This window comes from Protomyctophum parallelum, assembly GCF_964188405.1.
Source record: "Protomyctophum parallelum genome assembly, chromosome: 17".
NCBI lineage: Eukaryota > Metazoa > Chordata > Actinopteri > Myctophiformes > Myctophidae > Protomyctophum > Protomyctophum parallelum.
Window position 1 is genome coordinate 29,300,667 of NC_139719.1, and position 15,122 is coordinate 29,315,788.

The following is a 15,122-nucleotide window of genomic DNA, read 5'->3' on the forward strand; positions in this document are numbered from 1 at the left end:
TTGTCCTAACACAAACATTAAATGCTATTGACAATGAATGGACAATTTTGAGTGTTTGTAGCAGAAACACAAACATTGCGTAACACAAACATTGAAGACGAAGGTGAGGACACAAATTCTGATTGGCCGGAATGAGATGATCAGAGCGCCCCTCACTTCACACGGGTGTGATTTTCTTTCTACATTTAGTGTTTTATACTTTGTGATCTATTGAATTTTGTTATTTGTCATGTCATGTTTATATATTGAATACATTGGACCCAAATGGAAACAAGATCGCAAGTAAATGTTTTGCTGCTATCCTTTTAGAGTAGACCATGCAAGTAAAGTGTTTGACTGTACCGTTTACATTTCTGTCTAATACAGTATTCAATCAATTATTTGATACATCTACAGTAAACACCAGGGTGAAAACTGGCTTCAGTTCAGTATTTGTTGCTCACACAGCACCAGGGAGATAAACTGAGTTGAATCCAAGTTATTTAAAAACCACTACATAAAAAGGTATAAAAGTAAAGATAAGACATCTTTGTACACATCTGATGCGCTGTGCAGAAGAAAACATGTTTGTTCTCTTGGTCTTTGTATTGTTGTGCTTTTCTGTTTTGTTCTCTCAATGGATTTAAACCCTCCCTTTCTGTTTTGTTTGTTTGTTTGTTTTCCCTGATAGTGAGGACTTTTGCTGTTAGTTTGCACATTTTGGTTTATTTACACTCCTGGCCGATATCTACAGTGAACATTCAAAATGGCAGCTAAATTTTGAAGGAATAAACAGTTGCTGCTTATCAATTAATTTGGGGAATAAACCCCTCCTACAGTCAGAAAATGTTCAGTCAGTGACTACACATGCATGGATAGCACATCACCAAGGTGATATACAGTAAGTGAACAAGGTTTATATAATGAAAGAAAAGGCTTATCCTCATGCTGACAAAGTGGCTATAGCAGTTAGGTTGAGAATGTAACTACATGTTGTAGATGAAGCTCTTATTTATTGAGGAGTTGAATTCGGGAAGTACAGCTGAACCAAACTATAAATGCTTAACTACATGATTCTGGGGGAAATGAAAATAGCAGATCTACAGTACAAGATTGTACATGAGCTTGTAGTGTGCTTGTAGTGCGTTGTCTTTGTATAACAGCTATTTTTGGCAAAGAGAGGGTTGAGGGGAACACTACATATGACATAAATTGTCCGTTCATTGTCAATGGCATTTAATGTTTGTTTTGCCACAAATTTACGTCATATTTGGCGGACATATGACCTAATTTCTCATTTCATTGTCAATGGCAAATATGAGACGTTTGTGGACAAAAGAAGTGCCCCTCAAAAAGACACCAAGTCACAGGAAGACTCTAGTTTGCTTAGTATAGGGTTTAAGTGGTTAAGATTTGTGGAGGTTGAAGAGCATGGAAGCACATAGTTCTTCTGTTTACTAATGTCTATTTTGGAATCATGTTGGAATAAGTGCTCACATATCTTTTCCACTCAACTACCAGTCAGTGAGTCTAACGGACAGGGAAAATATTTGCATTCTGTCACTATTCCTATACTGTAACAAAGCACAATTTAAGTTTGTTGAATATTGACAAGTTATGGGAGCAATATAAACAATGGAACCAAATGGACTCTTATAGGTCCATTTTGGTTCCATTTGTACACTCTCAGTCTAAATTAACACTGAGGATATTGTAGTGGGGATTGCAGTCCCAGAGATAAAACTCGTATCAAATGGGGGTCCGTGCCCTATTAGCACTAATGCATATCAAAGCGCGGGGTCCATGGAATTAAAAAGGTTGATAATCAGAACGGCTGGATATGGCACACACATCCTGACCTTTACCCTCTTCCTCAAGGTATGAAGCGCCGCAAGATGTCAGGCTGTCTGGAAAGCAACCTCCCTCCCAGGAGTCAGGAGGATGAGGCGGAGGAGGAGCAGGAGAACGGAGAGGAGGAGAAGGAGGAGAGGTTGAAGCGGGAGCGTCGTCAGGGTGGCAACAGCGTCACGCTGTGCAAGGTGTGTATAATACAGATACATCCATCATGTGTTAAAGATAAAAGCTGTATAAATAATATAAACAAAACAATACATACATAGAGCAAAAAAAATATCTTTTTGAAATAATAATTAATTTGTCTGGTCCCTTTTTCTTTTTTTTACACGTTTTGTTTACTTCTGTAAGCTGATGGCCGCCATTATCCATATGCTTCCATTTTCGTTGGGAACGTCAAGTAAATTTTATTTATAGAGCACATTTCAAAACTACCACAGTGCTACACAGCATATAGGAAAACATATACAAAAGAAAATGTAACACTGTTCAAAAAGATACTTTTTTCCCCTAAAGGAATTTGCTTATGGAGGCAGCCGCCACATTACAGCGTTGGAAACGGCATAATCGTTGCCTCACAGATGTGAGTCAGGGTCCAGGGAAACGAGAAACATTATGCAACAGAGGTGTTGAGAGTACAACATCCAATGGCTGAAATGTTGTCCAAATGGACCTTTTAAATGTGAGACTGTTATACAGGTCCATTTGGTTACAACGGTACACTCTCTGAGTTGGAAAGGGATAAATGAACACTGATTATTTTACTGTGTAGGGCTGCAACTAGCCATTAAATAGTAAATGGTGCAATTATATGGTGCGGTGCCTTCATCCAAAGTGCTTTTAGAATTGCGCATTGTGCATTAACATTCCCCCATTCAAACACATCACACACACAGTACAGGAAACCATGCAAGTCACCAACCTGGTCATCGAGAGTAGTTCAACCTTCTGATTACCAAGCGGCCGCTCTACCCACTTTTTTATTAATTCAGAACATAAATTGACAGTGTTGTTATCGACGCAGATCAGTCACATATGTTCTTTCAGCAATCACATCCTGCGCAGTATGTGTAGACAGAATGGCCAACTGCAGAAAAACAAAAATAAAGTAGCCGATCTACAAGCTCACAAGGTGCCTAATGATGCCTTGTGAGCTTGTAGCAATAATTAGCTTATAAATGTTTCTCTCATCAAATATATCACAATATAATATAATATAATATAATATGATAAATTGTGTACTTAAAATATCTTCTCCCCTAACTGCAACTGCATACGCCCCTCCAACTCGACCACACTTGGTGTGCATCCCCCTCAGAAACGGGTTGTGGAATGACTGTTTCTTGGTCTAAAACAACATTTCAGCAGAGAGAGGTCAAGCAATCATTGTCATTGCGTTCAATGAATAGAAATGTTTTAGAATAGAAATACATATCTCTCTCATCTTTTCAATAGGTTAAGAGTGTGTTAAAAAATGCAAACGCTAATTCAAAGTGCTATTGTCTGTTGACGTGCCGCAGACCCTGCAAAGTAACAAAGACAGCATAGAAGCATACAGTAGCTCATATTGATATTAATGAATACTGATGAATACACCCCTACAGGTGTGTAACATGCAGCTCAACTCCGGTGCCCAGGCTCAGATCCACTACAGAGGCAAGACCCACCAGAGGAGACTACGTCAAGTCAACAAGGCTGCTGTCACAGGTAGGAACTCTCTCATTTCACCCCCACAAGTTACAAATGGATAAATGAAAACTGAGGATTTTACTGTGGTAAGTAGACCCCATCGACATGTAAATGTGTGCATGTGTACAAATGCCACTGGATCAGATTCAGGACAATGGTCAAACCATGTAAATCGGATTATAAGAATGGGTACATTAAAACAGTAATACACTTTAATCGACTTACTGTCCAATTATTTCCCATCACTTTAGTATTCATTGAGTGTAGGTCTTGAAAACTGCTGGCCAGTCCAGCCCACTGAACAATAAAGACAGATTCAGCCCATTATTATGGGTTTATTCATTAGAAAAATGTTTGCATACACACATCCGTTATTTTCCACTAGAGAGAAATGTGAAAATGTATTTTGTTTGATCACTCATGTGCGGTGGGCCTCTTGTTATCTGCTATTGGATTATACTTTTTCCAATATTGTAATTGTTTTACCACCAAGCCATTGTATGAATAGGCCGTCTTCTCTCTGTAGAAAATCTACATGTATTCTATTAATGCAGTCTCAAGAAGAGTCCTAGACTCACTTATTCAAATGCCTTTTGGCTTCCATTTTCCAGCTTTTTCAGTGTGAACCTTAAAACAGCATTTGATCATCATTTTAATTAAATGGCAAACAAAATTACTGTAAACCATGGATTATAGGCACTTTGCACAGCAGCCAAAAAAGCCTTTACTTACTTCCTTCACAGGTCTTGAAATTATCCAATTTGAAGCTCTGTATCATTTAGTGTACCACAGTGGTTCTCAAACTTTTTAATTTCAAGGACCCCCATAACTCTGAGAGTGTACAAAATGGAACCCACACTTTGAGTTATGGTTAGGTATAGGATTAGTTGGGGCTAGTTCGACCAACGGAATAATGGACCATCGGAATAATGTCATGCACTCTAAGTGTGCATACAAAGTTGTACACAGATCGGTGCAGTTATAGGTAAAAACAGGAATGGGGCCGTTATAGCGCCACCATGAGGCTGTTTTTAAAATTTCGGGGCAGAGGTTCAGCTCTGGCATCCTGGGAGTCTGTGTGCAGAGTGTGGCTGCAATCGAGCCAAGGGTGGCAGAGATTAGCTGTCCATAGACAGACACACACACACAGACGGACACACATGGACGGACGGACGGACGGACACACAGACGGACGGACGGACAGAGTGCAAAATATACTCTCTACCCATGCCTTCGGCCAGGTGGCGATAATTTGTAGAATTGGTAACCGTGACTGGGGGTGCTATGGGGGGCTATTTAGAGCGGGGGCTAATGAATCTTGGTTTACATAGAAGTGAGCCAATTGGGCTTGTTTGGCTTAGGGGGGGCTTAGGGCTTAGGGGACGGCTCCCCCCAGAGCCGTCCCTGATTGGTAACTCCTGAAGGGAGTATTCCCCAATAGTGCAGGGACATTCAGACCCAAATGACCCCCTCTCCGGCGCCTAATGGGGCCTATTGCTTTCAGTGAATTTCTTGCACGCCTGTTGCTGCAATCAGACATTAATCATCACCATCCGTGCAGGCCAGTTTGACCAATCAACATGCTGGAAAAGTCGGCCATGATGCATCAGCTTTTAATGGAGATTCATGAGACGGAATCTGTCGCATGCATTTGCCTGGCTCCATGTTCATCAGTAGAAACAAACCATGCGTCCTCTCACAACCCTGCTTTGTTATCATTAGTGTTTATTGACATGTTCTGGATCAGATTAGACATTTGTTGGAGTCATCATTCATAGTTTAAAGTATGAGGCCGCGCTAATGCAGTTGTGTGTGTGTGTGTGTGTGTGTGTGTGTGTGTGTGTGTGTGTGTGTGTGTGTGTGTGTGTGTGTGTACGCACGGGCACGTTTGCGTATGTGCGCAAGTCTGTGTGTGTATATGCGTGAGTGTGTGAGTGAGTTGTGTCATGACTCGGTGTACAGAGTTAACTAGAAAAAGTGCCCTTCTGGGCACAGGTCTCCACCAGGAGGATAGGAGTGTGTGTGATGTTTGGCAAAATGTTTAGGAGTAATAGAAACATTTTGTTTGTTTGTTTTTTGCAACAATATTCTTCATTTTGTTGAGGAAATGCAGAGCCAGATCACTCATAGCATCTCTGAGGATAGAATTCTGGATTCTACATTTTAGCCAATAAGTGCAGAATCTGAGAAATCCAACAGACTCGTCTTGATCACATGACTACAGAGATCATGTGTACCGATTTGCGTGAGTTTTGGATAAAATCTGTACGACTAACATAAACAATGTGTTTTGCAGAAATCGGCCTCATGGTGGCGCTATAACCGGCAGATGTGGAGGGATGCAGGGACAATGTTTTTCCATGGCCTCTATGGAATGCGCATACATAAGTTGTATACAGTTCGATGCATTTATAGGTAAAAACAGGAATTGCCCTGTTATAGCGCCACCGTGAGGCTGATTTGGAAAAACATTAGTGGCATGTCGTCCTCGGCCTAGTGGAAGTGTGTGTGTATAATTTCATGGGAATTGCACACTGTGTTTGTGATTTGTGGCATTTTGTTCGATACGGACCAATCATGTGAGCTTTGGAAGCCAATCTTAGCCAATCAGGATGGAAGATGGGAAATGATGCAGATCCGTGTTGATCACATGACTATGGAGATAGTGTATACCAAATTGTGTGATGTATGGATAAAATGTGTACGAGTAATCTACAGAAATGTGTTTTGCCTAAATCGGCCTCATGGTGGCGCTATAACAGGCCGTTGAGGAATATTTGGGTTCATCGTTGGCATCCAGGGACTGTGTGTGCAAAGTTTGGCATGGATCGGGCTAACGGTGCCGGAGATTAACTGGTACCGGACGGACGGAAGGAAGGAAGGAAGGACGGACGGACGGACGGACGGACACACACACACACACACACACATACACACACACACACACACACACACACACACACACACAGACGGAGTGCAAAACATACTGCATACTCCCCATGCCTTCGGCCTGGTGGAGACAATTAACACAGTTTTTACTGTTTACCTTGAAAGCACTTACTGTTTAGTGTTTAACTTGAAAATACTAATAAACAAGCTCACAATGTGGCGCAACGCGAAGCGCTGTGAGCTTGTAGATCTTCTGTTTTTCTGAACATGTTGAATTTCACCACTGACTACCCCATATTACAATAAAAAAACTGAACTAACACTAAAACGAAGAAAAAAACCAAACTAACATTTTCCTTAAATGAAAACTAAACTAGCTAACCCACTTTAAAAACAAATCAGAACTAAACTCGGAACATTTTGAAAACTCAAAATGAAAACTCAAAACGAAATAAAAATAAAAACTCTATAACCTTGGTGCACAGTCAGTCACAGCACACAGGAGCTGTACCTCCTGACAGGACAGTGTGTCCCCTTGCACACAGGATGTTCACTGCAAGCTGTTCTCTTGACCAACCATTCTAGCTTCACTTAGCCTCAGTTGTGTGTGTGTGTGTGTGTGTGTGTGTGTGTGTGTGTGTGTGTGTGTGTGTGTGTGTGTGTGTGTGTGTGTGTGTGTGTGTGTGTGTGTGTGTGTGTGTGTGTGTTACTTGAATAAAAGTACAAAAGCATTGGCATCAAAATGTACTTAAAGTACCAAACGTTACGTAAATATACTCATTGTGCAGAATTCAATTCTTGAAATTGAACTTGAAATTCTCATTTCAAGTTCTCAAATGTATACAAACATTTTGAAAATAGCAGATCTACAAGCTCACAATGCATCGCATCGCGGCACATTGTGAGCTCTGATTGTGAGCTCTGATTGTGAGCTGTGACATGTCACAAGCTGCCTCGTGGTAAGAAAATGGGAGATACTGCTGCTCAAAACTAAAGTTGTGTATTTGTATTGTATTTGATAATCTATGCATGTTATTTTAAATATATAAACTAGACTTTATATATATTTATATATAAAGTCTAGTAGACTATTATCTTACAGCCAATTACACTAACTTTGTTCTTGTGAAGTAGTGTCATTCATTGTTACTGGTGAAGTAGTCCAGCTGTATACTGTGCGCTTTACTATTGCCTAAAACAACAAAGCAGAAAATAAGAAACTAGATAAAGTGTTCCTCAGAGCAGGTCAGGTCAATCAAAAAAGCCAATCGGGATGGAATATGAAAAATCACACCAAGTGTGAAGTGAGCGGTGCCTTCAAGATAAAGCATGGTGATTTATTGACCCACATGACATCACAGGGGGCGTAATAATAACACACAGTCACATGTTGGAGCGGTTAGCACTGCTCAAAAACCTGTGATAAATGTGTTTACCCTCCTGTTGGCGCTATAACAGGACGATGTGAAAAATGTGGTGTGTTCCTCGTTGGCTTAGTGGGAATGTTTGTGCATGTTTCGCGACAATAGGACTCTAGTCTACGTTCATGATGTGAGGCATTTTGTTCAAAATGGACCCCCCCCCTGCAACCTTTGGAAGCCAATCGTGGCCAATCAGAATGGAATATGAAAAATCTGAAAGGCCTGTTTGGTTTAATGACTATCGATTGTCTGCGATTACTGATTCGCGTGATTTATGGATCTGTAGGAGTGATATACAAAATCACACCCGTGTGAAGTGAGGGGCGCTCTTATCATCTTACAACATCAGTTACAACATAATGTTTGTTTAAGCAACGGGTGCTAATGTTAAACATTAAAGCCATATATAGGAGGGGCTCCTTCAAGAATGCTCATACAAGCCGTCATATACAAATGTAGGCCTATGGACAAACACACTTGGGCCACTTGTTGTCTAACCAAACATAAAAAAATATTTTCAATTTTTTCTCTATTTCTGTATGACACAATGTGTTATCAAGTATACAATAGGGCTTAAGTGGGTAGTCTATTCGTTTTTATAAAAAAATAATAAAAAGCTGCTTCTCGATTGTTCGATTTATCAAAAAAGGTCTCCACCTTTGCAGTCATTTTCCTTTCCAACTCTCAGTTCTCTGTATCCTGAAGTCTTCCAAAATGGTGCACACTTTTGCCCAAATCATCTTTTGTTTCTATACTCATTCCTAATGGACGTAAAAGGGTCTATGTTTAGAAATCTCCTTTGCAGACATGTCTGTCCTGGTGCAGTGCAGTTAGTAGAACATCCTGTGCTCTGGCTTTGTTTCCCATCTGAGTGAAGGGAGCCTTTTTAATCTCATCTTTCCGTTTTGCGTTCCATTGCTTGGCATATCTGTTTATGTGGGCCCTCTGGCAGCGAGCACACTTGTACATTTCAGTTCATGGCTGCAAGTTCCCACCTGATGTCGTGTGGGACTCTCGACTGCTCCAGACCATACTGAATAACTGCTAATTTGCATAGCATCTTCAGACTAGGACTTAAGTCTAAGATGTACAGGTCGTGGGGTGTGTATCTTCCAAAGAGGATGATGCAGTCTCCCACCATGCAACAGCCCATCTTAGACATCCCACATGGGCCTTTTCCCTTGGGCTCGACCCTCTTCCAGGAACATGTCTCCGGGTTGAATTTCCACATGTCGTCAAATTTCCGGTCCAAATTGTGGCCACCAAATATGTACAGCTCTCCGTTGTAGGCAAAGGCTGCGTGACAAAAGCGTCCTTCCGGAAGAAGCTGCGCAGATGGCGTGCTCAGCCACCATTTTGTCTCGGTGGCAAAAACTCTGATGTTATTGTAGTGGTCCATGTCGACGTTGTTCCCTATGCCCCCGAATACAAACATATTTGTCTCCATGATGGTGGCAGAGTGACCACATGAAACGGGCGCCGGGGTGCCTCTGGCGTTGATTAAAGCCCAGGCCATCGTGGTGGTGTCCAACATGTGGACGTCGTTACAACAGCGAGACAGCTGTTTGTTTCGGTTGTAACCTCCGTAGATGTACATGACCCCGCCAAAGCCACATGCCGAGTGGCTCCTCCTCGCCTCCGGCACGGTCCCGGAGATCCTGGGCTTGAACCATCTGCTGGCGTCGACGTCGAACGCATAGAGCACCTTGCAGTACTCCCACGTGTACGTGCAGCCTCCCCAGAGGTAGATGATGTCTCCTATCAGCACGGCCGTGTGGCCCCAGCGCATGGAGGGAACGTTGAGCGGTCGTCCCCCTCCTCTTCCGGGCCTCACTGGCGGCAGCTTCGCCCAGCGCAAGGACACTGTGTTGAAGACGTGCACGTCGATCTGGTCCATGTCGTTGCTGCTCTCGCCGTCACAGTAGCCCCCGAAGGAGTACACCCTGTGGCCCGCAGCCACGGCAGCATGACGGCTCCTCCTCGGTCCACCTTTCAGGCGCACCGTCCAGCGCAACATTCGCATGCACCGCAAACATTAACTTGTAATTCTTGCTCTGCTAAAGAATAGCACCTATTATATTAGTACGGCGGCACAAACGGCCTAACAAAGCTTGGTCAATCGGAGAAGCCGATGACTGTTGATCTCATGGCAAAATGGCAACACTTACATCAGATTGTCACTGTGTAAGAAAGGCACTGTTATTCATGCTGAATAGTATTATTTCTTGTTGTACTGGAATTGTTTGCCATTATATTTATTGTGTATCGGTTACAGTTTATTTGGAACTGGCTATCAGCTGTCACAAGTTTAGTGGAGAACGTTGTGAAGCTTGACCTTGAAGTGTAACATGTCAGGTTGTCACCAGGCCGCGTCGTTTGTGAGATGAAGGAAGAATTTGGCACGATTTGCGGGGATGGCAATCCTTGTTGCTGCACTACGGTTGGGAGTGGCACCTGTCAGCGCAGTGTGCTGACTGGGACAAGTAGGACGGAGGCGCTATATCCTCCCTGCATGTGGGGGGAGTGGGCCCTGACCTCACTGGCAAGTGAGCCAGTATAGGCTGTACAACACCACAGGTGTCAAACCCAGAACTGCTTTATTTACACAAGGTTATATACACTGTGATGTCTCGTCACTTGATAGAAGGAACACACGTACCCGTCGTACAGGTGCACCTACTTGATCAGCTTGATTATGCCACAACTTTGTGAAACCTCCCCGCTGGAGCAAACACACTATAAAAGCAACTTCTCTCTGTCTCATTGAAAGACGAATGGGCGAGCACAGTTGGGTGGTAAGCAGGTCCACCACTTTAATTCACATCCCATTCTATGTGATGATTGGGAATTGCACCGACCGCATGTACAGTATTCTGTGTCTTACCAATCCCAGGCACCGACGGCGCACACGCTAGCTTGGCAACCTAGCACATGCTAACCTCTCAAGGTGTATTCAGGATTGGAACCGGAAGGAAACCCCTACCCAAGTACACGGACATGCATGGAAACGGAGTGTATACAGAGTGATATATGTGCCTTAGTACACAGCCTTCGGAGGAGTAAAACTACTCTACTCGAGTATCAGGCGTAGAAATACCTAAGTTAACCCTTTACTCACCCGTTGGAATCCCTTTCAGTGAAGATTTAAGTTGAAGCGACGAAGGTCCACCGATGACGACAACAGTTCCTCTCCACCTGTGAAATCACTTTTAAGTTAACCCATGCTGACTCTGACTGCTATTTTCCCCTGAAAAAGTGAAAAAGTGAAATCTTGTATTTAACTTTCTGTTAATAAACGGCCATGGTTTGGCACCCTGTGAACATGACTCCTGAGTTTGGTGTTCAGTCGCCACAACAACACACATACAATCACGGAACCTTGTGTGTGTTCATATGAGCAGAAGCAGAGTGTATGCAGCCCATGTACATGGACGCCATGTTAAGCCCACATTGCACTTGGAGTTGTCTCTGCTGCCTGAAATCAAGTGTAAACCTGTCAGGCTTTGTCAGTGTCACACTCCCTCAGCATGTTTATTCAGGTCGACAAGGAGCCAGAGGGAGGAAAATGGGGCACACGCAGGCGTGTGAGTGTGAGCGTGAGCGTGAGCATGCGCATGTTTGTTTGTTTCCCCGGGTGTGGGAATAATTGTTTTATTTGAACACAATTATTCACACACACAGTCTGGAGTGCATAATAATGGAATAAATGCCGTGTCCGGTCATTGTGTGACAGCACATCGGAGAAATTAGCTAACTGAGCTGTTATTTTCAAAGGCATTTTGCTATATTACTGAGGTGACAGAGAGGACAGGTTAGAGAATGACAATTTAGAAGTGAGAAGTTACGTTATCAGCCAGAAATAAGTCCTGTTTTAGAGGTGACATGCCAATTAGGAATGTACAGTAGTAGGCATTAGGCAAGCTACGAAGGTGTAGCTAACGAAAGTGCCTTATGCGGTGTAACTCGCACGGTGTAACTCGCACGGTGTAACTCACAGAATATAGCAGCATTGCTACAACAAATTACAGGGGGAAAATATAGTTATCTCCATATTTTAAGTATCAGATATGCAAGCTCAACATGCATTTTGAGCTTGTCGATCTGCTACTTTTTCTTAATTTGAATCCTGAAAAGTAACGGTTCTAAGGTATATTAATGACATAGTAAAATGTTGAAAATGAGTGGAATGCCCCTTTAAATTATCATTGAGGATTTGACCGTGTACGACGTCGTGCAATAGCAGAACATAACCCGGCCAGGATGACCCAATTACAATGTCAGAGTACCCATGTGGTATGAACACTGGTTAGGGCTCCCTGTGGGTCTCAGTGGAAAAGGCTTATTTCGTCAGACAGAGACGTAGAGTAATGGTTCATACAGAAGTAGAGCAAGGTAACACACCGCCAGACACATTTTGTGAAACACACGTTATGAGAGGACAATTTATATTGGGATGGGCCCATTAAGGGCCCATTAAGACCCCATTAAGGGCCCATTAACCCCCTTTTTTCGTGCCAAGGACCCCCAAATTGCGCGATATACACGGACCCCTATCTGAAAATGTTTTGTGCCAGGGACCCCAGAAGAGAGAAGTAAAAAAAGAAATGTTCAAACGCTTTTCAGATTTTCCAAAAATGTTCAAAAATAGCAGCAAGCTCGCAGCACGGCACTAATTGCAAATAGATCTGCTATTTTTTAATCGCCACGGCTAAAATCTAAAATGACACGGATCTTAGACACAGTAGGTTTTGGTTCCTCAGCTTTCTCATCCCTGTATGCTAAAGCTATGTCCCTTTCCCTGAGCACAGCTGGCACACAACTGTTTATCCATGATGTCTGACTTGTATAAAGCCGGACAATTCTGGTGGGGGGACTATGTCGGCAAAAAATCTGCCTATATATACAACTAATTTAAATATGTAACAGTAACAAAGCAATGCTGCCGGCTAAACGTTAGCTTATATGTACAGTATGTACACTTCTCTGTCTCAGCTCTGGTAATGACCACTTGCACTTGGTTGATTTTTGAGTGGTGCAACCACTCCTACAACCAGCAATGTCCGTGTACCTGTATCCTGTTGTCATGAGCACGAGTGGTGTGCGCATGCGTGAAATTGGAACAACACGAGTTTGTGACTTATTAATACCAGTAGGGGGCGCCAGAAACAGAGAGAGGAGTATGCTGTGCCTGCTGCCTGCTAATGAGAGAGAGAGAGAGAGAGAGAGAGAGAGAGAGAGAGGGGAGTTGCACCACTCGGTTCACACAGGTGTGATTTTTTATGTACCCCAGGTTTTGGCATATCTGGGGGAAAATGCATGTTCCTGCTATGCTACAGAACATGAGCTATACAAACATGTAAAATTAGACTCATTCATATATTGATTAATTTAAGGGCATCATAAACGATGTGGTGAAGGCGGCATGCAATTGTTTTTCTTTAGAAGCTGTTATAATATTTAAAAATGCTGTGGTGTTGCAGCTGCTGCCTTGACCAGGTCTCAGTCTCTGGTAAAATAAATAACAATTAATGATTCAAATTAAAACACGCGTGGGGTTCAAACCCTGCCCACACCAACATCACCTCTCTATTGCTGAGATGTCAAGACATTTTGACCATGAGGTTTACAACCCAAAAGTTAAGCATCCCTTCAGGGCAGCATATTGATACTTCCCAATAAGTTTCACACACACACACACACACACACACACACACACACACACACACACACACACACACACACACACACACACACACACACACACACACACACACACACACACACACACACAATCACTGCCTGAATGCCTGAAGGTCTTCTCACGCTGGCTGCAGGCGTACGGCTTCTCACGGGTGTGCGTGCGGCGGTGCATCATCATGTGGCGCTCCTGTTGGCAGCAGTAGTCAGTCACATTATAGAAGGGTTGCTGCTGTAAAATGTCCCATTTTACAGCATTTTGCTGTAAAATTTCCCATTTTACAGCAGATGTCTGGTGTCAGAAGCGAAGCCATCAGATGTTTTCCTCGTGTCCACGGAGTTGATAAATGTGGGGTACACTTTTAGCATGGCTGCATTCACACAGATGTTTCACAAGTACCATATAGGAGCACATTGATGAATGAGCGCCCATTGTTGTCGAAGGAATTACGCCAGGAAGGAAATTACATTTGAGGGTCGTTAAGGGAGAATGCAGGTGTGAAGACTGAAAGGAAAAGAAAAATACCCCAGTGCTGAGAAGTAGGGAGGAGGAGGAGGAGGAGGATGTTCGTGTTCTATACAATATCCTCCGCCAGCATCCTCTCTGCACTCCCCTCCCTTCCTCTCACTTGGGGCTGCAGGGCAATTAACCCATATCAAAACTGACATTTAGAACCAATAAACCCAACCTAATCTTGCTTATGTATCTTAATCGAATAATCAAGAAGCAGGTTGATGATTTTTATATAGCAACAACAATACTGAAATGCATGTCGTTTTATTTCATAATTATACTGGACTCGATTAGTTTGATTAACCCTGAATTATACTTTGTTGTACTGTACAATGGCAGCATATAAAAGTTCAAAACACATGGCGATGAGATCCGTTGAGTTTGTAGATCCGCCATTTTCACTTTTCTTTATTTATAAGAATTCATTCATCCATCGTAATCCAGTTTAGAAAAAAGTTTTAAATAATCATGATCTTTGTTTGAAATCATATTGCCCCTCTCTTCCTATCTCTCACTGCCCTCTGGCTCTCCTCTAATCTCTAGTCTCTCAGTCGCGTACCGCCTCTTTTGTGCACTTCCCACTGACTGTGCTCATCATACACAGTAAAATCCTCAGTGTTCATTTATCAACTCCGAGAGCATGCAAGAAGAGCGTAACCAAATGGACCTCTAAGGGTCCTCAGAGTTAAATTATCATTGAGGATTTTGACTGTGTACTCATATTATGCACAGAAACACACTTGAAAGCTCTTTCAGCCTCTCACCAGACACTTTCTTACTGTCACACTCGCAGTCTCTTTCTTTCTCGCCCTCCACACCCCCCTCCTAAATGACTGTGTGATCGGCAGAGCGGAGCGGAGCTCTTGATTGAAGAGTGTGTGTGATTGTCGAGCGGCAGCAGCTTGGATTGAGGCTGCGATGCATCTCTTGAGTCTTGACGGACAAACGGATGCCAGAAATGTCCCTTCACTGACAGAAGCTAAGCGCAACACAGAGGGAGAAAAAGAGAGAGAGAGAGAGGAGGGGGGAGCCTCTGATTGTTTCAGCGTTTTTTCACTTGACGAAAAGAGGACTTGAAC

General features: G+C 42.9%; 1 protein-coding gene across 1 annotated transcript in view; it reads left to right on the top strand.

The window, feature by feature from the left end:
- Positions 1 to 1,954: 1,954 nt before the first annotated feature.
- Positions 1,955 to 15,122, top strand: part of LOC310875116 (zinc finger protein 385B-like) — a 55,933-nt gene continuing 42,765 nt past the window's right edge. The window contains exons 1-2 of the mRNA XM_083788211.1: positions 1,955 to 2,018; positions 3,438 to 3,540. Of these exons, the coding sequence (XP_083644337.1) occupies positions 3,447 to 3,540 (94 nt within the window). The 5' untranslated portion in view covers positions 1,955 to 2,018; positions 3,438 to 3,446. The remainder of the gene's footprint in view (positions 2,019 to 3,437; positions 3,541 to 15,122) is intronic.